Source organism: Carcharhinus amblyrhynchos, unplaced genomic scaffold (assembly GCF_965287045.1).
Source record: "Carcharhinus amblyrhynchos unplaced genomic scaffold, sCarAmb.v2.hapA chromosome_1170, whole genome shotgun sequence".
Taxonomy (NCBI): Eukaryota; Metazoa; Chordata; class Chondrichthyes; order Carcharhiniformes; family Carcharhinidae; genus Carcharhinus; species Carcharhinus amblyrhynchos.
The window spans coordinates 1-20,633 of record NW_027650910.1 but is presented as its reverse complement, the minus strand read 5'-3'; the positions used below and the strand labels follow the sequence as shown (position 1 = coordinate 20,633).

Here is a 20,633-nt window from a genome sequence, read left to right as displayed (position 1 = left end):
TCCCCGTAATCCCTGATCCCCTCATTAATCAGGAACCTCTCTATCTCTGTCTCTGTCTTAAAGACACTCAATGACTCTCCCCAACTCACAGAATCCTTACTGTGCAGGAAGAGCCCGTTGAGCCTACACCTCCCACAGTGTGAAAGACGTGCTGGTGAGGGTGCAGTGGCCGTGCTAAATTCTCCCTCAGTGTTACCCTGAACAGGAGTGTGGTGACTAGGGGAGTTTCACAGTAACTTCATTGCAGTGTTAATGTCAGCCAACTTGTGATACCAATAAATAAACTTTCCATTAAGGGGCAATTTAGCATGGCCAATCCACCTAACCTGCACATCGTTAGACAATTATTTATTTGGATCTAAAATGAAGGGGGGGTGTTTTTCCCAGAAAACCCATAAAATTCCAACAGGGTGAGACAGAGTAGATTCAGAAAGAATGTTCCTGATGGTGAGGGAGTCCAGAACCAGGGGGGGGGGTCTGAGCATACACAGCTTAGAACGGAGATGAGGAGACATTTTTTCACCCAACAAACAGTGACTGTGTTGAATTCACTCCCACAGAAAGTACCTTAAGTTTTTACATTTTTATATGACTGTCATTAGTCAGCTTGCATTAACACTGCAATGAAGTTACTGTGAAACTCCCCAAGCTGCCACACTCCCGTTCGGGTAACACTGAGGGAGAATTTGGCACGGCCACTGCACCCTAACCAGCACGTCTTTCGGACTGTGGGAGGAAACTGGAGCACCCGGAGGAAACCCACGTAGACACGAGGAGAATGTGCAGACTCCACACAGACAGTGACCCGATGCTGGAATCGAACCCGGGTCCCTGGCGGTGTGAGGCAGCAGTGCTAACCCACTGTGCCCACCAGGAATCAAACCCGGGCCCCTGGCACTGTGAGACAGCAGTGCTAACCCACTGTGCCACCGGGAATCGAACCTGGGTCCCTGGCACTGTGAGGCAGCAGTGCTAACCCACTGTGTGCCACTGGGAATCAAACCCGGGCCCCTGGCACTGTGAGACAGCAGTGCTAACCCACTGTGCCACCGGGAATCGAACCTGGGTCCCTGGCACTGTGAGACAGCAGTGCTAACCCACTGTGCCCACCAGGAATCAAACCCGGGCCCCTGGCGCTGTGAGACAGCAGTGCTAACCCACTGTGTGTCACCAGGAATCGAACCCGGGTCCCTGGCGCTGTGAGGCAGCAGTGCTAACCCACTGTGCCACTGGGAATCGAACCCGGGTCCCTGGCACTGTGAGACAGCAGTGCTAACCCACTGTGCTGCCACCGGGAATCAAACCCGGGTCCCTGGCGCTGTGAGACAGCAGTGCTAACCCACTGTGCCACCGGGAATTGAACCCGGGTCCCTGGCGCTGTGAGGCAGCAGTGCTAACCCACTGTGCCACCGGGAATCGAACCCGGGTCCCTGGCGTTGTGAGACTGCAGTGCTAACCCACTGTGCCACCGGGAATCGAACCCGGGTCCCTGGCGTTGTGAGACTGCAGTGCTAACCCACTGTGCCACCGGGAATCGAACCCGGGTCCCTGGCGCTGTGAGACAGCAGTGCTAACCCACTGTGCCACCGGGAATTGAACCCGGGTCCCTGGCGCTGTGAGGCAGCAGTGCTAACCCACTGTGCCACCGGGAATCGAACCCGGGTCCCTGGCGTTGTGAGACTGCAGTGCTAACCCACTGTGCCACCGGGAATCGAACCCGGGTCCCTGGCGTTGTGAGACTGCAGTGCTAACCCACTGTGCCACCGGGAATCGAACCCGGGTCCCTGGCGCTGTGAGACAGCAGTGCTAACCCACTGTGCCACCGGGAATCGAACCCGGGTCCCTGGCGGTGTGAGGCAGCAGTGCTAACCCACTGTGCCACCGGGAATTGAACCCGGGTCCCTGGCGCTGTGAGGCAGCAGTGCTAACCCACTGTGCCACCGGGAATTGAACCCGGGTCCCTGGCGCTGTGAGGCAGCAGTGCTAACCCACTGTGTGCCACTGGGAATCGAACCCGGGTCCCTGGCGCTGTGAGACAGCAGTGCTAACCCACTGTGCCACCCTTTTGCAACTAATTCATCATAAAAGTGTTCAGAGACAGCGATGGGGAAATATTAAAATGAACATTCTCTCTTTATAGCGGAAGGCCTGAATCTCCCTGGCAACAGGGCCCACAAGCGATCGTACGCGAGGTGAGGAAGGGGGTGGACGGGGGAGGTAATATTGGCACCAACAGGCCCCGAGGGGAATGCCCGCCTCACCTTGTTGGGGTTAGACCCCGTTACACCGATGGGGTTCAGCAGATCCTCCAGACCATGGGGCACCGGCCAAAGGTTCAGCGCCATCTTGCCCGACACCAGGTTATCCATGTAATCAAACAGGTTCACATTCCCCCAGGCCAATGGGCAGTGCTCCTGTGAGAGACACAGAGAGAGAGAGAGGCAGAGATAGAGAGGGAGAGAGAGGTAAGAAGAGAGAGAGAGACAGGCAGGAAGAGTGAGAGAGACAAAGAGAAACACACGGAAAGAGAGAGAGAGAGAGGGAGGGAGGGAGAGGCAGAGAGGGAGGGAGGGAGAGGCAGAGAGAGAAGGAGGGAGAGGCAGAGAGAGAGGGAGGGAGAGGCAGACAGAGAGGGAGGGAGAGGCAGAGAGAGAGGGAGGGAGAGGCAGACAGAGAGAGGGAGGGAGAGGGAAAGACAGAGAGAGGGAGGGAAAGACAGAGAGAGAGAGAGAGAGAGGGAAGAGGAAAGACGGAGAGAAAGAGGGAAAGACAGAGAGAGAGAAAGGGAAAGTCAGAGAGAGGGAGAGACAGAGAGAGGGAGAGACAGAGAGAGGGAGAGAAAGAGGGAAAGAGGGAAAGACAGAGAGAGAGACACACACACACAAAGAGAGAGAGGGGGAGAGAGAGAGAAAGAGGGGTGAACAGAGAGGGGCGGGGAGACAGAGAGAGAGAGGGGGGAAGACGGGGGGGGGAAACAGAGAGATATAGAGGGGGGGAGACAGAGAGGTGGGGGGAACAGAGAGAGAGGGGGGAAAGAGGGGGCATTAACAAGATTAATGATCCCTCTAACGCTGGTTAGATTGAAGGATCGCAGTCTGGGGCATAAAAGGTGGAATTACCCCGTCCCGCCTGTCCACCGCAACTGAAAATTTACTGAGTGCAGGAAAGATGTTTACAGGTTACAAGCAGTTCAGTAACTCACACCGAGAACGGGCGGGTTATCTTGTGAAGAAATGTCAGACAGGTTTGAGTGTAGAGTCTCTGCAGTGCAGAAGGTGGCCATTCAGCCCATCAAGTCTGCACCAACCACAATCCCGATTCTCATAACCTCACACTGCTAATCCCCCCTAACACTGAGGGGTAATTTAACATGACCAATCCACCTAACCGGCACATCTTTGGACTGTGGGAGGAAACCCATGCAGACACGGGGAGAACGTGCAGACTCCACACAGACAGTGACCCAAGCCAGGAATCGAACCCGGGTCCCTGGCGCTGTGAGGCAGCAGTGCTAACCCACTGTGCCACTGGGAATCGAACCCGGGTCCCTGGCGCTGTGGGACAGCAGTGCTAACCCACTGTGCCACTGGGAATCGAACCCGGGTCCCTGGCGCTGTGGGACAGCAGTGCTAACCCACTGTGCCACCGGGAATCGAACCCGGGTCCCTGGCGCTGTGAGACAGCAGTGCTAACCCACTGTGCCACTGGGAATCGAACCCGGGTCCCTGGCGCTGTGAGACAGCAGTGCTAACCCACTGTGTGCCACCGGGAATCGAACCCGGGTCCCTGGCGCTGTGAGACAGCAGTGCTAACCCACTGTGTGCCCCCGGGAATCGAACCCGGGTCCCTGGCGCTGTGAGGCAGCAGTGCTAACCCACTGTGTGTCACCGGGAATCGAACCCGGGTCCCTGGCGCTGTGAGGCAGCAGTGCTAACCCACTGTGCCACCGGGAATCGAACCCGGGTCCCTGGCGCTGTGAGACAGCAGTGCTAACCCACTGTGCCACCGGGAATCGAACCCGGGTCCCTGGCGCTGTGAGACAGCAGTGCTAACCCACTGTGTGTCACCGGGAATCGAACCCGGGTCCCTGGCGCTGTGAGGCAGCAGTGCTAACCCACTGTGCCACTGGGAATCGAACCCGGGTCCCTGGCGCTGTGGGACAGCAGTGCTAACCCACTGTGTGCCCACCGGGAATCAAACCCGGGTCCCTGGCGCTGTGGGACAGCAGTGCTAACCCACTGTGCCACCGGGAATCGAACCCGGGTCCCTGGCACTGTGAGGCAGCAGTGCTAACCCACTGTGCCACCGGGAATCGAACCCGGGTCCCTGGCGCTGTGAGGCAGCAGTGCTAACCCACTGTGCCACCGGGAATCGAACCCGGGTCCCTGGCGCTGTGAGACAGCAGTGCTAACCCACTGTGTGCCCACCGGGAATCGAACCCGGGTCCCTGGCACTGTGAGGCAGCAGTGCTAACCCACTGTGCCACCGGGAATCGAACCCGGGTCCCTGGCGCTGTGAGACAGCAGTGCTAACCCACTGTGTGCCCACCGGGAATCGAACCCGGGTCCCTGGCGCTGTGAGGCAGCAGTGCTAACCCACTGTGTGCCACCGGGTATCAAACCCGGGTCTCTGGTGCTGTGAGACAGCAATGCTAACCCACTGTGCCACCGGGAATCGAACCTGGGACCCTGGCGCTGTGAGACAGCAGTGCTAACCCACTGTGCCACCGGGAATCAAACCCGGGTCCCTGGCGCTGAGACACAGCAGTGCTAACCCACTGTGTGCCACCGGGAATCAAACCCGGGTCCCTGGCGCTGTGAGACAGCAGTGCTAACCCACTGTGCCACCGGGAATCGAACCCGGGTCCCTGGCGCTGTGAGACAGCAGTGCTAACCCACTGTGCCACCGGGAATCGAACCTGGGTCCCTGGTGTGGTGAGGCAGCTGTGCTAACCCACCGTGCCGCCCTGTTCGTGCCAACCAAATTGTGTCCACAGTGGGGGTGCCCACTGCACGTAGTGTGGGAGGGGGTGGGTGGTGTACAATTTACCCGGCACACTTCGCTTGCCTGCTCAGTCTTGGTGCGTCTACACTGGCAGGAAGCCTCGTCCCCAATTCCCCGCGGTTCCTACCTCTTTGGCCCCTTTCCTTCCCTTGACGGAGCAGATGGAGAGACAGAGGCGTGCTGCCCGTGGGATGTCAATGAGGTAGATATCGTAGGAGAGCCATTCGTTCCATCTGGGAAGAAACCAGCCAGAAGGGAGAAACAGAAACACGTACAAAAGCGGTCAACAGTGCCCCAGGCAAAGATTCCACCCTCCCCACCTCCGCCTCGTTTCCCCCCCCCACTCCCCCGAGGGACGGACACAGCGATGGACACCTGACAGGAGGACTGAGACACCAACACTGATAACGTCAAGCTCCGCAGGCCCCGAACCCCTTCTCCTCATCCCCAAATCCGGAAAGGTCCCAAAACCCACTCACATCCTGGAAGCTACACACCCCTTCATCAAGCAATGCAGTCCGCCATATCTAGGTCACCTAGAGGGGAATCTGCGGATGGTGGCGTTCCCCAGGTATCTGCTCCCATCTGCTCAGTGACAGGTCACCTGTTCTTCACACTATCATAGACTGTCGACAGTGGGGAAACAGGCCATTCAGCCCATCGAGTCTGCACCAACCCTCCAACAGCGCAACTTACCGTGATCCTATCCCTGTATCCCCACCTTTTTACCATGCTAATTCATCTAACCTACACCAAGGGGCAATTTAGCACGGCCAATCCACCTAACCTACAATCCACTAACAGGGAATTTAGCATGGCCAATCCACCTAACCTGCACATCTTTGGACACTAAGGGACAATTTAGCATGGCCAATCCACCTAACCTAAACATCTTTGGACACTAAGGGGCAATTTAGCATGGCCAATCCACCTAACCTACACATCTTTGGACACTAAGGGGCAATTTAACATGGCCAATCCACCTAACCTGCACATCTTTGGACACTAAGGGGCAATTTAGCATGGCCAATCCACCTAACCTACACATCTTTGGACACTAAGGGGCAATTTAACATGGCCAATCCACCTAACCTTCACATCTTTGGATACTAAGGGGCAATTTAACACAGCCAATCTGCCATCCTTACCCGGACTGGCCTACATGTGACTCCAGAGACATAGCAATATGGTTGACTCTTAACCGCACAGTGGTTCCCACTGCTGCCTCACAGCGACCTGGGTTCGATTCTGGCCTTGGGTCACTGTCTGTGTGGAGTTTGCATGTTCTCCCCGTGTTTGCGTGACCAAAGATGTTCAGGGAATTGGACCTGGGTCCCTGGCGCTGTGAAGGCAGCAATGCTAACCCACTGTGCTGCCCCTGGAGGCGATGGCCTAGTGGTACTATCGTAGACTAATAATCCAGAAGCTCAGCGAATGTTCTGGGGGACCCGGGATCGAATCCCGCCACGGCAAATGGTGGAATTTGAATTAAGTTAAAAAAAACTCCGGAATTAAGAATCTACTGATGACCCGTTGTCGGAAAAACCCATCTGGTTCCCTTTCGGGAAGGAAATCTGCCGTCCTTACCCCGGTCTGGCCTACATGTGACTCCAGAGCCACAGCCAATGTGGTTGACTCTCAACTGCCCCTCCAAGGGGCAACTAGGGATGGGCAATAAATGCTGGCCCAGCCAGCGAGGCCCGTGTCCCCCAAATAGATAAATAAAGTAAGGGTAAGCGGAACTGAGTCCGCAGAAAGATCAGCCATGATCTTATTGAATGGCGGAGCAGGCTCCAGGAGTAGATGGCCTACTCCTGCTCCTAGGTCTCATGATGATTCCCTTATTGATTACATTGCCTTAAAGAAAGAATGGTGCTCGATAATTGATTGGATCGCCCCTTCAAAGGGCTAGCAGAGGTACAATGGACAGAACGGCCTCCCGCCTGGTGCAGTAACTCACCGTGGATTCGAACAAGGTACTCTCTGAGTGTTGACGTTGTCACACAGTGGTTCCCCTCCGTGATAGATCCCCGTCCTCACGTAAATCTGAGGGCAGCAAGGAAAACATGACAGACTCACACATCGCGTGACTCCCACGAGGCGCACGGCACAAACTAGGCGGGCGACAGACGTGAGCTTTTATTTGACTGGTACAAAACCTAAAATCACGCGGGGTGGGCCTGGCTAGGTGGATACACGAGGGGCTTGGCTGTAGAAAGAGGTCTCACAACACCAGGTCAGAGTCCAACAGGTTTGTTTGGAATCACGAGCTTTTGGAGCGCCGCTCCTTCATCAGGTGAGCGGAGAGTTGGGTTCACAAACAGGGCATATACAGACAGAGGCACAATTGCAAGATTATTACAGATTGGAGTGCGAAGAGTGGTGGGAATGTGAGTCTTTACAGGTACAGACAGTGCGAGTGGAGAGAGCGATAAGCACAGGTTAAAGAGGTGTGAATGGTCTCAAACCCGGACAGTTCGTAAGATTTTGCAAACCCAGTTTAAAGTTTATTTGTTAGTCAGGCGGCACGGTGGCACAGTGGGTTAGCGCTGCTGCTGCTTCACAGCTCCAGGGTCCTGGGTTCGATTCCCGGCTCGGGTCGCTGTCTGTGCGGAGTTTGCACATTCTCCCCGTGTCCGCGTGGGTTTCCTCCGGGTGCTCCGGTTTCCTCCCACAGTCCAAAGATGTGCGGGTCAGGTGGATTGGCCGTGTTAAGATTGCCCCTTACTGTCCTGGGATGCGTAGGTTAGAGGGATTAGCGGGTAAAATGTGTAGGGATATGGGGATAGGGCCTGGGTGGGATTGTGGTCGGTGCAGACTCGATGGGCCGAAGGGCCTGTTTCTGCACTGTAGGGTTTCTATGTTCCAGTCACAAGTCAGGCTGACATTAACACCGCAATGAAGTTACTGTGAAATTCCCCTCGTCGCCACACTCCGGCACCTGTTCGGGTAACACTGAGGGAGAATTTAGCACGGCCAATGCACCCTAACCGGTCTTTCGGACTGTGGGAGGAAACCGGAGCACCCGGAGGAAACCCACACGGACACGGGGAGAACGTGCAGACTCCGCACAGACAGTGACCCGAGGCCGGGAATCGAACCCGGGTCCCTGGCGCTGTGAGGCAGCAGTGCTAAACACTGGGCCACCGTGCTGCCCCAAGGTGGGGATTACAGGTAGTCTAACATCAACCCAAGATCCCATCATGTCTCTGTCTATATACACCCTGTTTGTGAACTAACCTCCGCTCACCTGACGAAGGAGCGATGCTCCGCAAGCTCATGATTCCAAATAAACCTGTTGGACTCTAACCCGGTGTGGTGAGACTTCTTACTTTGCCCACCCTCGTCCAACGCCACATCTTGGTCGTAGAAGAGAGAGGGTATCGGTGGCCTTTAAGAATGGAGATCTGGTGGTGCTCCGCAAAGATCAGCGCTGCCGTTTGTCGTAGATAGAAATGATTTGGAGGAAAATGCGGGTGGTAAGTTTGCCGATGACACAAAGATTGGCAGATGGTGCTGGGGGATTATCAGAAAACTCAACAGGATAGAGACGGAGTGGAGACCTGGGCACACAAATGGCACTTGGGAGTTTAATCCAGACACATGCAGGGTCAAATTTTGGTGAGAATGATACTGTAAATGGCAGAACCCTCAGGAACATTAACATACAGAGGGATCTGGGCGTACAGGTCCACAGTTCCCTGAGAGTGGCACCACAGGCGGCCAAGGTGATTAAGAAAGCACAAGGCACGTTTGCCCTCATCGGTCAGGGCATTGAGTTGGGACATCATGTTACAGCTATGGTTAGGACGCAGCTGGGACTATTGTGTGTGGGGTTCTGGTCGCCACCCTACCAGAAGGAGGTGGAAGCTTTGGAGAGAGCGCAAAGAAGGTTCACCGGGACGTTGCCTGGTCTCGAGGGTGTTGGCTATGAGGAGAGGTTGGAAAAACTTAAGACCGTTGTCAACGGAAAGACAGAGGCTGAGGGGGAGACCTGATAGAGGTCTACAAAATGATGGAGGGTGGAGAGTCAGGGGCTTTTTCCCCAGGGTGGGGGAAGTACAAGGGGGCACAGGTGACAGGCGAGAGGGAGGGGAATAGTTTGAGGGAGATGCGCGGGGGGAGTTTTTTTTTACGCAGAGAGTGGTGGGTGCCTGGAAACGCGCTGCCAGAGGAGGTGAGGGAAACAGGCATGGTCGCAACATTTCAGAGGCACCTGGATGGAAACATGAATAGGGAGGGGATAGAGGGATATGGACCGAGTAAGGGCAGAGGGTTTTTTTTATAAGTTCAGTTAGGGCAGAATGATCGGCACAGGCTTGAAGGGCCGAAGGGCCTGTTCCCATGCTGGACTGTACTTTGTTCTTCAGGTACCCCAGTCGCGGAGACCCGATACAATGCAGCAGGTCTGGAAGTCTTGTTCTTCCACAGCCACGCTCGGAGTCCCACCCCAGGTCAGAAGGACTAACGTCATTCCTTTATTAGAGGAAGATTAAATCCCAACAGTGCAGAAGGAGGCCATTCAGCTCATCAGGTCTGTACTGACACCCCAAAAGAGCATCCCACCCTCTGCCTGGGTGTATTTAATCCCCGCTAAACTACACATGTTTGGACACTAACAGACAATTTAGCATGGCCAATCCACCTAACCCGCACATCTTTGGAGACTAAGGGGCAATTTAGCATGGCCAATCCACCTAACCCGCACATCTTTGGACACTAAGGGGCAATTTAGCATGGCCAATCCACCTAACCTGCACATCTTTGGACACTAAGGGGCAATTTAGCATGGCCAATCCACCTAACCTGCACATCTTTGGACACTAAGGGGCAATTTAGCATGGCCAATCCACCTAACCCGCACATCTTTGGACACTAAGGGGCAATTTAGCATGGCCAATCCACCTAACCTGCACATCTTTGGACACTAAGGGGCAATTTAGCATGGCCAATCCACCTAACCTGCACATCTTTGGACTGTGAAAGGAAACCGGAGGAAACCCACGCAGACGTGGGGAGAATGTGCGGACTCCACACAGATGGTGACCCGAGCCGGGAATCGAACCCGGGTCCCTGACGCTCTGAGGCAGCAGTGCTAACCCACTGTGCCAACCCACTGTGCCACCGTGCCGCAGACTTGAGGGGCCAGATGGCCTACTCCTGCTCCGAGTTCTTATGAGGTACGGATGGGGGCTTCAGCGGTTGGCGCGGTTGAGGTAGTATCGTGGACAGTTTTTGTCCCCTTTATTTGCAGAAAAATGTAGCGGCCTTGGAGACAAGTTCAGTGGAGGTTTGTCCGATTGATTCCAGAGATGAGGGGTTTGTCGGTTGAAGGGAAATTGAACAGTTTGGGCCTACGCTCTTCTGCATTTAGGAGAGAAGGAGAGGGAGATCAAATTGAGGGATACAAGGTGATAAAAGGTCTGGATAAAGTAGGCGTGGAATGGATGCTTCCGCTGGTGGGACGTTCTAGGACGGAGAGGTCATACGCTTAGGATAAGGCGCAGCAAATTCAAAGTTGAGGAGAAACTTCTTCTCCCAAAAGGTTGTGGACCTGTGGAATTCGCTCCCCCCGAGTGCGGTGGATAGTGAGTGAATTTAAGTAGGAGTAGAGAGGGTTGCCTTATGAGGAGAGGCTGGGGCTACACTCATTAGAATCCAGAAGAATGGTTGGGGATGGGGGGGGGCAGATCTTAAAGAAATATATAAGGTTAGGAAGGGAATCGATAAGATAGGAGCAGGAGAGGGCAGGATAAAGGGGATGAGGGGCACAACAGCCACGATCGAATGGCGGACGCGATGGGCCGAGAGGCCTAACTCTGCTGCTTGATCTGATGAGGTAGGGTGGCATTGGTAGTTGGTTGCCCGGGGGATGGCAGGGACGCAGCGGAGTTGGGGGAAGGGGCCTGGAGAACAGCAAGAGGCCCTTCGCCATCCCCTGCCGATCCCCCCCCCCCACACCCCCCGGCTGCCGCTTACCTTGTCGATGTCCCGGATGTTGACGTTCACGTAGGTGGCACAGAGGATCTTGATGCGCAGGAGGTTGTTGAAGGACCACAGGGACTTGGCGGGCACCTCACCGTTCATGTAGGAGGTGGCGGTGGAGATGCGGCGGGCGTAGGAGGGCATGACGAAGGTGTTCGCCGGCAACTGGCTGTAAAGGCTCTCCTTGGACATCAACATCAGGTGGGGCAAGCGGCCAATCATGATGCAGCTCCTGATGTACTGTGGGGGGGGGAGGTCAGAGGTCAAAAAGAGAGAGCGTTAATCCTCGGACATCGCTAATTGCAGGATTGACCAGCGGGAACCCAGAACCGGCAGGGGGAACCAATGGAGACTGGGCTTCTCTACTGATCATCCCGACAGCGCAGAGGCCATTCAGCCCATCTCCCAATCAGGCCCTATCCCCATAATCCCATGTATTTACCCTAGCTAGCCCCCCCCGACACTAAGGGGCAATTTAGCATGGCCAATCCACCTCACCTGCACATCTTATACACTAAAGGGCAATTTAGCATGGCCCATCCATCTAACCCACACACTTTGGATACTAAGGGACAATTTAGCATGGCCAATCCACCTAACCTACTATCAAATAAATCGGTTGGACTTAAATCTGGTATTGTCAGACTTTTTACTGTGTTTACCCCAGTCCAACGCCGGCATCTCCACATCAATAAATGCTGGCTCAGACAGCAACACCCATGTCCCATGAATGAATATTTTGAAAAATATCTTTGGACACTAAGGGTCAATTTAGCATGGCCAATCCACCTAACCTACACATCTTTGGACACTAAGGGTCAATTTAGCATGGCCAATCCACCTAACCTACACATCTTTGGACACTAAGGGGTAATTTAGCATGGCCAATCCACCTAACCTGCTCATCTTTGGACACTAAGGGGTAATTTAGCATGGCCAATCCCCTAACCTGCACATCTTTGGACACTAAGGGGTAATTTATCATGGCCAATCCACCCAACCTGCAGATCTTTAGACACAGGGTGGGTGCTTACCTTGTACTGGCTGATGGGGTACTTCTCCAGCAGGTACTCATCGCAGCCGCACACCTTGAGGATGTACTTGCCCTGGTATTCTTGGACACAGAGTTTGAGCTGCTCCAGGGACAGGTGCATGCTCCGCGTCTTCTTGCGAATGGCCTCGGCGATCACCTGCTCGGGCATGTAGTCATGGGGGATCTTCAGGGTGTACTTCTGCTTGTCATTGGTTGGTGAGACGATCACCCAGATGGTAACAATGATGCGACCTGTGAACGGGGGGGGGGGGGGGGTGTGAGGGGGGTGGGGGGGGATGAAGCGGGAGTCAAACAAAGTCAAAACTCAAAAATAACGTCACAACTCAGCCTTTTGGGTCCTGTACCTAAAGGAAGGAAGGACGTGCCGGCCTTGGAAAGGGTCCAGAGGAGGTTGACCAAGAACGATCCCTGGAATGAAGAGCTTGTCGTATGAGGAACGGTTGAGGACTCTGGGTCTGTACTCGATGGAGTTTAGAAGGATGAGGGGGGGATCTTATTGAAACTTACAGGATACTGCGAGGCCCTGGATAGAGCGGACGTGGAGAGGATGTTTCCACGAGTGGGAAAAACTAGAACCAGAGGGCACAACCTCAGGCTAAAGGGACGATCCTTTAAATTTCTCCAGTGGGGAATCTGTGGAACCGCAGAGGAGGCCGGGTCACCGAGTGTCTTTAAGACAGAGATAGAGAGGTTCCTGATTAATAAGGGGGGGGGCGTCAAAGGTTACAGGGAAGAGGCGAGAACGGGGTGGAGAAACGTATCAGGCATGGCGGAGCAGGCTGGATGGGCCGAATGGCCTAATTCTGCTCCTATCTCTTCTGATTTTGAACCCATGACCAGTTTGGGAATCGGTCGCCCACCCCACCCCTCCGGGCCAAATTAGATTTTGGATATTTGAATCGTTTAGGATGGCTTCACACAGCAGTGCAGGTGGCCATTCAGCCCCCCTCCCCAAACCCACTCTCAAATGAGCTCTCCACGCTGCCGTTAGCCCAGTTGGAGCGATGGAAAGGTTCTCATACCGATTGGGGGGGGAGGGGGTAAGACCATTCGGCCCCTCTGGACTGCTCCCCCATTCAATAAGATCAGGGCTGCTCTGATTGGAACCTCAGCCCCACGTTCCTGCTGACACCCCCCCGCCATCGCCTTTCACCCCCTTGTCTATCAAGGATCTATCTTGCTTTGCCTGGGAGACATTCTCTCAGGGAGAGAGTTCCAAAGACTCACAACCCATCGGAATAGAGATTCTCCACATATGTGTCCACACGCGCGCGCGCGCGCCCCTTCACACACACACACACACATAGTCACACACACACACATATAGTCACACACACACACACATAGTCACACACACACACACATAGTCACACACACACACACACACACACACACAGTCACACACACACATATAGTCACACACACACACACATAGTCACACACACACACATATAGTCACACACACACACACATAGTCACACACACACACACATAGTCACACACACACACACACACACACACAGTCACACACACACATATAGTCACACACACACACACATAGTCACACACACACATATAGTCACACACACACACATATAGTCACACACACACACACACACACACATAGTCACACACACACACACATAGTCACACACACACACACATAGTCACACACACACATATAGTCACACACACACATATAGTCACACACACACATATAGTCACACACACACACACACACATATAGTCACACACACACATATAGTCACACACACACACATACAGTCACACACACACATATAGTCACACACACACATATAGTCACACACACACACATATAGTCACACACACACAGTCACACACACACACATATAGTCACACACACACACACACAGTCACACACACACATATAGTCACACACACACACATATAGTCACACACACACATATAGTCACACACACACACATATAGTCACACACACACATATAGTCACACACACACATATAGTCACACACACACATATAGTCACACACACACAGTCACACACACACACATAGTCACACACACACATACAGTCAAACACAGTCACACACACACACACGTACGCGCGCCCCTTCACACACACGCATGCCCCTTCACACACCCACATATAGTCACACACACACACACAGTCACACACACACAGTCACACACACATAGTCACACACACACACACATAGTCACACACACACACACATAGTCACACACACACACACATAGTCACACACACACACACACATAGTCACACACACACACATAGTCACACACACACACATAGTCACACACAGTCACACACACACACACGTACGCGTGCCCCTTCACACACACGTGCGCCCCTTCACACACACACACATATAGTCAAACACACAGTCACACATACACACACACGTGCGCGCGCCCCTTCACACACACACACCCCTTCACACACACGCGCGCCCCTTCACACACACACAGTCAAACACACACACACACACACACATGTGCGCATGCCCCTTCACACACACGCGCGCCCCTTCACACACACACATATAGTCAAACACACAGTCTCACACACACATGTGTGCGCGTGCTCCTTCACACACCCACATATAGTCTCACACACACACACACATATAGTCACACACACACACACGGTCACACACACATAGTCACACGCACACACATGTAGTCACACACACGTACAGTCAAACACACACACGTACGCGCGCCCCTTCACACACGCGTGCCCCTTCACACACAGACATATAGTCAAACACATAGTCACACACACACACACTTGCGCGCGCCCCTTCATATGTGCGCATGCCCCTTCACATGTGCGCACGCCCCTTCACACACACACACATATAGTCAAACACACAGTCACACACACACACACATGCACGCCCCTTCACACACATACACACACAGTCACACACACACACACATGCCCCTTCACACACGCACGCGTGCCCCTTCACACACACATACAGTCAAACACACAGTCACACACACACGTGCGCGCGCCCCTTCACACACACGCGCCCCTTCACACACATAGTCAAACACACAGTCTCACACTCACACACATGTGCGCGCGCCCCTTCACACACCCACATATAGTCACACACACACATACAGTCAAACGCACAGTCACACACACACACACATGTACGCACGCCCCTTCACACACACACATAAAGTCAAACACAGTCACACACACGTGTGCGTGCCTCTTCACATGTGCGCACGCCCCTTCACACAGATGCACGCCCCTTCACACACACACATATAGTCAAACACACACACACACGTGCGCGCGCCCCTCACACACATGCGCGCCCCTTCACACACACGTGCCCCTTCACACACACATATAGTCAAACACAGTCACACATACACACACGTGCGCACGCCTCTTCACATGTGCGCACGCCCCTTTACACACATGCGCGCCCCTTCACACACACACATATAGTCAAACACAGTCACACATGCGCGCGCCCCTTCACACTCACACATGTAGTCACACACACACATATAGTCACACACACACAGTCACACACACACACATACAGTCAAACACACAGTCACACACACACACGTACGTGCGCCCCTTCACACATGTGCCCCTTCACACACACACATATAGTCAAACACACAGTCTCACACACACATGTGCGCACACCCCTTCACACACATGCGCGCCCCTTCACACACACACATATAGTCAAACACAGTCAACACACACACACACACACACGTGCACGCGCCCCTCACACACATGCGTGCCCCTTCACACACACATATAGTCACACACACACACAGTCACACACACCCCCACACACAATACAGTCAAACACACGGTCAAACACACACACACATGCACGCGCGCGCCCCTTCACACACACACACATATAGGCAAACACACAGTCACACACACACAGTCAAACACACAGTCCACACACACACACGTATGCGCGCCCCTTCACACACACATATAGTCAAACACGGTCACACACATACACACATGCCCCTTCACACACACACATGCGCACGCGCTCCTTCATACACACACACCCCTTGTCACACATACTGTCACACATGCCCCTTCACACATCCCCACACACCCCTTCACACACACACACCCCCCACACACACACTGACACACTGACACACACACACACAAACACACACACACACCTCCTTCGCACACACACCCCCACACCCCCTTCACACACACACAGACACACACCTCCTTCACACACACTCACATGCCCTTCACATACCCTCTCACACACTCACACTCACCCATGCCCCTTCACACACACGTGCCCGAGTCCCGCTCACCTTTATCCAGTTTATTGTAGATATGTTGGGCAGGTCGGCTGTAGACTCCACGTTGGGGGGTAGACATACAGGACTGGCTCTGGGGCCATTGGCGTCTCTCAGTTCCACGGCCTCTTTGCAGACGCTCAGAATGTTGCGGCGGAAATCCTGAACTTCCGAGTCCTTCACCAACTCGAATTCACAGATTGGCATTCGATCGCAAAGCCTGGGGTCGGTGGGGGGGAAAAAAATCGAGGGGGAGACGGTTACGGGGTGCTTTCACTCAGCCCCTGCCATCAGCTTTCACCCCACAATAACTCGCTTGGGTCTGCTGCGGGGTCGCTGGAGAATCATGTTGCCTTGAGTGAGGGGAGGCGATGGGCCGAGTGGTATTATCGTCAGCCTATTAATCCAGAAACTCAGCTAATGTTCTGGGGGACCCGGGTTCGAATCCCCGCCATGGTGGATGGTGGAATTGAATTCAATAAAAATTATCTACTGGGTGACCCATTGTCGGAAAAACTTCTCTGGTTCCCTAACGTCCACTTTCGGGAAGGAAATCTAACCAAGAGCGCAAGGAACTACAAAAGGGTGGTGAATGTAGCCCAATCCATCACACAAACCAGCCTCCCACCCATTGACTCGTCTACACTTCCCGCTGCCTCGGGGAAAAGCAGCCGGCATAATCAAGGACCCCCCCCACACACCCCGGACATTCTCTCTCCCACCTTCTTCCGTCGGGGGAAAAGATACAAAAGTCTGAGGTCCCGTACCGACCGACTCAAGAACAGCTTCTTCCCTGCTGCCGTCAGACTTTTGAATGGACCCACCTCGCATTAAGTTGATCTTTCTCTACACCCTCGCTATGACTGTAACACTGCATTCTGCACTCTCTGCTTTCCTTCTCTATGAATGGTATGCTTTATCTGTATAGTGCGCAAGAAGCAATACTTTTCACTGTATCCCAATACATGTGACAATAATAAATCAAATCCTTCTCTGCTATGTACTCTATGAACGGTATGCTTTGTCTGTATGGTGCGCAAGAAACAATACTTTTCACTGTATCCCAATACATATAGTTTGGGTGGGTTTGGGGGGGGGAAGGACGGTCTGTAGTTTGGGTGTTGGGTGAGAGCGGGGGGGTGGGGAGAGGGACAGGGAGGAGAAGGGGAGGGGGGAGGGTGGTCTGCAGTTTGGGTGTTGGGTGAGTCGGGGGGGGGGGGGCAGGAGGTGGGACAGAGAACAGGGAGGAGAAGGGGAGGGGAAAGGGTGGTCTGTAGTTTGAGTGTTGGGGAAGGGCGGGGAGGAAGGGGGACAGAGGATAGGGAGGAGAAGGGGAGGGGAAAGGGTGGTCTGTAGTTTGGGTGTTGGGTGAGGGGGGAGGTGGGACAGAGGATAGGGAGGAGAAGGGGAGGGTGGTCTGTAGTTTGGGTGTTGGGGGAGGGGAGACAGGGGAGGGGGAAGGGGGGGAGTGGATCTGTATTTTGGGTGTGAGGGCGAGTGGGCGGTGTGTAGTTTGGGGCGAGGGCAGACAGGAGGTGGGGTGGGATCTGCCGTGTCCGCCTCACCTATCTCCCGGTTGAGGATTTTCTCCTCCCGGTTCCCCACTGGTTCGATCACCTTCAGCAGAGGTTGGAACAGCCTCAAGTCGCACAGCCGTCTGGTCTCGTCGTAGAACTCTTCCCTCTCTGCCTCCTGTGTCACCCCCACAAAGATATACGAGGACTCATCCTGCAGGGGGAAGGAGACGGGAGAACAGACGTTTTGAGCGGCGAATGACAATAACTGATCCGGTCGCTCCAAGTCGGTACGTTAAAGACCATAGAAGGTTCACAGCACGGAAACAGGCCCTTCGGCCCAACTTGTCCATGCCGCCCCTTTTCTTTTAACCACTGAGCTCGTCCAGTCGCCCGCGTTTGGCCCATATCCTTCTGTACCCATCCTACCCGGGCGGCATGGTGGGTTAGCACTGCTGCCTCACAGCCCCAGGGTCCCGGGTTCGGTTCCCGGCTCGGGTCGCTTGTCTGTGTGGAGGTTGCACATTCTCCACGTGTCTGCGTGGGTTTCCTCTGGTTGCTCCGGTTTCCTCCCACAGCCCAAAGATGTGCGGGTTAGGGTGCGTTGGCCGTGTTAAGAAATTAGTGTCCCTTAGTGTCCAGGGATGTGTAGGTAGAGGATTAGTGGTAAAATATATAGGGATATGGGGGGGTAGGGCCTGGGTGGGATTGTGTTCGGTGCAGACTCGATGGGCCGAAGGGTCTCCTTCTGCACCCATGGGTTTCTATATCCACGTGAACACAGAACAAAGAAAATTACAGCACAGGAACAGGCCCTTCAGCCCCTCTAACCCTGCTGCCCCACTGAACTAAAACCCCCTACCCTTCCAGGGACCATATCCCTCTATTCCCATCCTATTCATGTATTTGTCAAAGACACCCCTTAAAACTCACTATCGTATCTGCTTCCACTACCTCCCCCGGCAGCGAGTTCCAGGCATCTGCCACCCTCTGTGTAAAAAACTTGCCTCGTACATCTACTTTAAAACCTTGCCCCTCGCACCTTAAACCCATGCCTCCCCAACCCCAGGAATAGAAATGTAAGTATCTAAATGCTTTCTAAAAGACAAAATTGTACCCACCTCTACTACTGCCTCTGGCAGCTCGTTCCAGACACTCACCACCCTCTGTGTGAAAAAATTGCCCCTCTGGACCCTTTTGTATCTCTCCCTCTCACCTTAAACCTCTGCCCTCTAGTTTTAGACTCCCCTACCTTTGGGAAAAGATCTTGACTATCTCGCTGGTCTACACCCCTCGTTATTTTATAGACCTCTATAAGATCACCCCTCAGCCTCCTACACTCCAGAGAAAAAAGTCCCAGTCTATCCAGCCCTCCTTATAACTCAATCCATCAAGTCCCGGTAGCATCCTAGTAAATCTTTACTGCTCTCTTCTAGTTTAATAATATCCTTTCTATAATAGGGTGACCAGAACTGAACACAGTATTCCAAGTGTGGCCTTCCCAATGTCTTGTACAACTTCAACAAGTCATCCCAACTCCTGTATTCAATGGGGCACAGGGCTGCTGCCCAGCTGGTCACTGGCAGCACATTTGTGTGGCCATTCTGGACAGCACGGTGGCGCAGTGGTTAGCACTGCTGCCTCACAGCGCCGGGGACTGGGTTCGATTCCCGGTTGGGTCACTGTCTGTGCGGAGTTTGCACGTTCTCCCCGTGTCTGCGTGGGTTTCCTCCGGGTGCTCCGGGTTCCTGCCACAGTCTGGAAGATGTGTAGGTTAGGGGGTTTGGCCGTGATAATTGCCCCTGTGCGTCCGAAAGGTGTGCAGGTTAGGCCTCTCTTAGGGCAAACCAAATAAGCCAACTCAAATAACGCAGGGATAAAGTAAAAGGGGCAGCTCCCCCAAAAGAAGGGGGGACAGCCCAAACAGAACAGAAGCACAAAGGAACCCTAAAACATCAAATCATAATGTGATTATCGGGGTCTATAATGCACCCCAGCCTCTGCGATGCCCAAAGAGGAACGGAAGGGATGTGTAGGATGTGTAGGTTAGGCGGATTGGCCATGCCAAATGGCCCCTCAGCGTCCAAAGATGTGTAGGTTACCCAGGCCCTATCCCTGTGACTCCACACACCCACCTAACCCACACACCTTGAGATACCAAGGGGCAATTTTGCGCGGCCAATGCGCCCCTCAGATACACGTTTCGGAGGGTGGGAGGAAACCGGGGCACCCGGAGGAAACCCACGCAGACACGGGGAGAACGTGTCCGCACAAGACAGTGAGCCGAGCCGGGAGTGGGACCTGGGTCCCTGGCGCGGTGAGGGGGCAGTGCTAACCCGCCGTGCCACACCGTGGAGGCCCATTCGGCTGTCTGAATGCCGCTGCCCCGCAGGGTCCGAGGGCGCACGAGTGAGACGTAGCCCCCCTCCCCTCCCCCACCCACCCGTCCCGAGAGGAGTGACGTACCTGCAGGAGGTGGAAAAAGCGGGTACTTGCGGGATTCTCGGAAGAGTTCGTGCTTGATGCTGATCAGCGTGGCCTCGCGCAAGCACTCCAGCGTCACGATCATCCCGTTGGGCAGGCAGCAGTCCACCAGGATGCGGGGGGGCATGAGGTGGAGACCCCATAGCTCCCCTGAGGACGGCCGAGGCGGCATCCTGGGGCCGAGGGCGGGCGTAGTGGGGGAGGAGGCCTCCTCGGTCAAAGTCCCTCTTGCTCAAGCT

The 20,633-nt window shown here is 54.2% G+C and overlaps 1 protein-coding gene across 1 annotated transcript in view; it reads right to left on the bottom strand.

Annotated features, from left to right (window-relative positions):
• LOC145340583 (phosphatidylinositol 4,5-bisphosphate 3-kinase catalytic subunit alpha isoform-like) overlaps positions 1-20,620 on the bottom strand; it is a gene marked incomplete at its 3' end in the record, with an annotated part of 33,623 nt that extends 13,003 nt beyond the window's left edge. Inside the window, 11 exon segments of the mRNA XM_080185051.1 lie at positions 2,262-2,414; positions 5,132-5,237; positions 6,965-7,050; positions 10,984-11,229; positions 12,024-12,274; positions 16,412-16,438; positions 16,441-16,605; positions 16,608-16,616; positions 17,962-18,124; positions 20,377-20,391; positions 20,393-20,620. Of these exon segments, the coding sequence (XP_080041177.1) occupies positions 2,262-2,414; positions 5,132-5,237; positions 6,965-7,050; positions 10,984-11,229; positions 12,024-12,274; positions 16,412-16,438; positions 16,441-16,605; positions 16,608-16,616; positions 17,962-18,124; positions 20,377-20,391; positions 20,393-20,566 (1,395 nt within the window).
• Between the last annotated feature and the right edge of the window lie 13 nt (positions 20,621-20,633).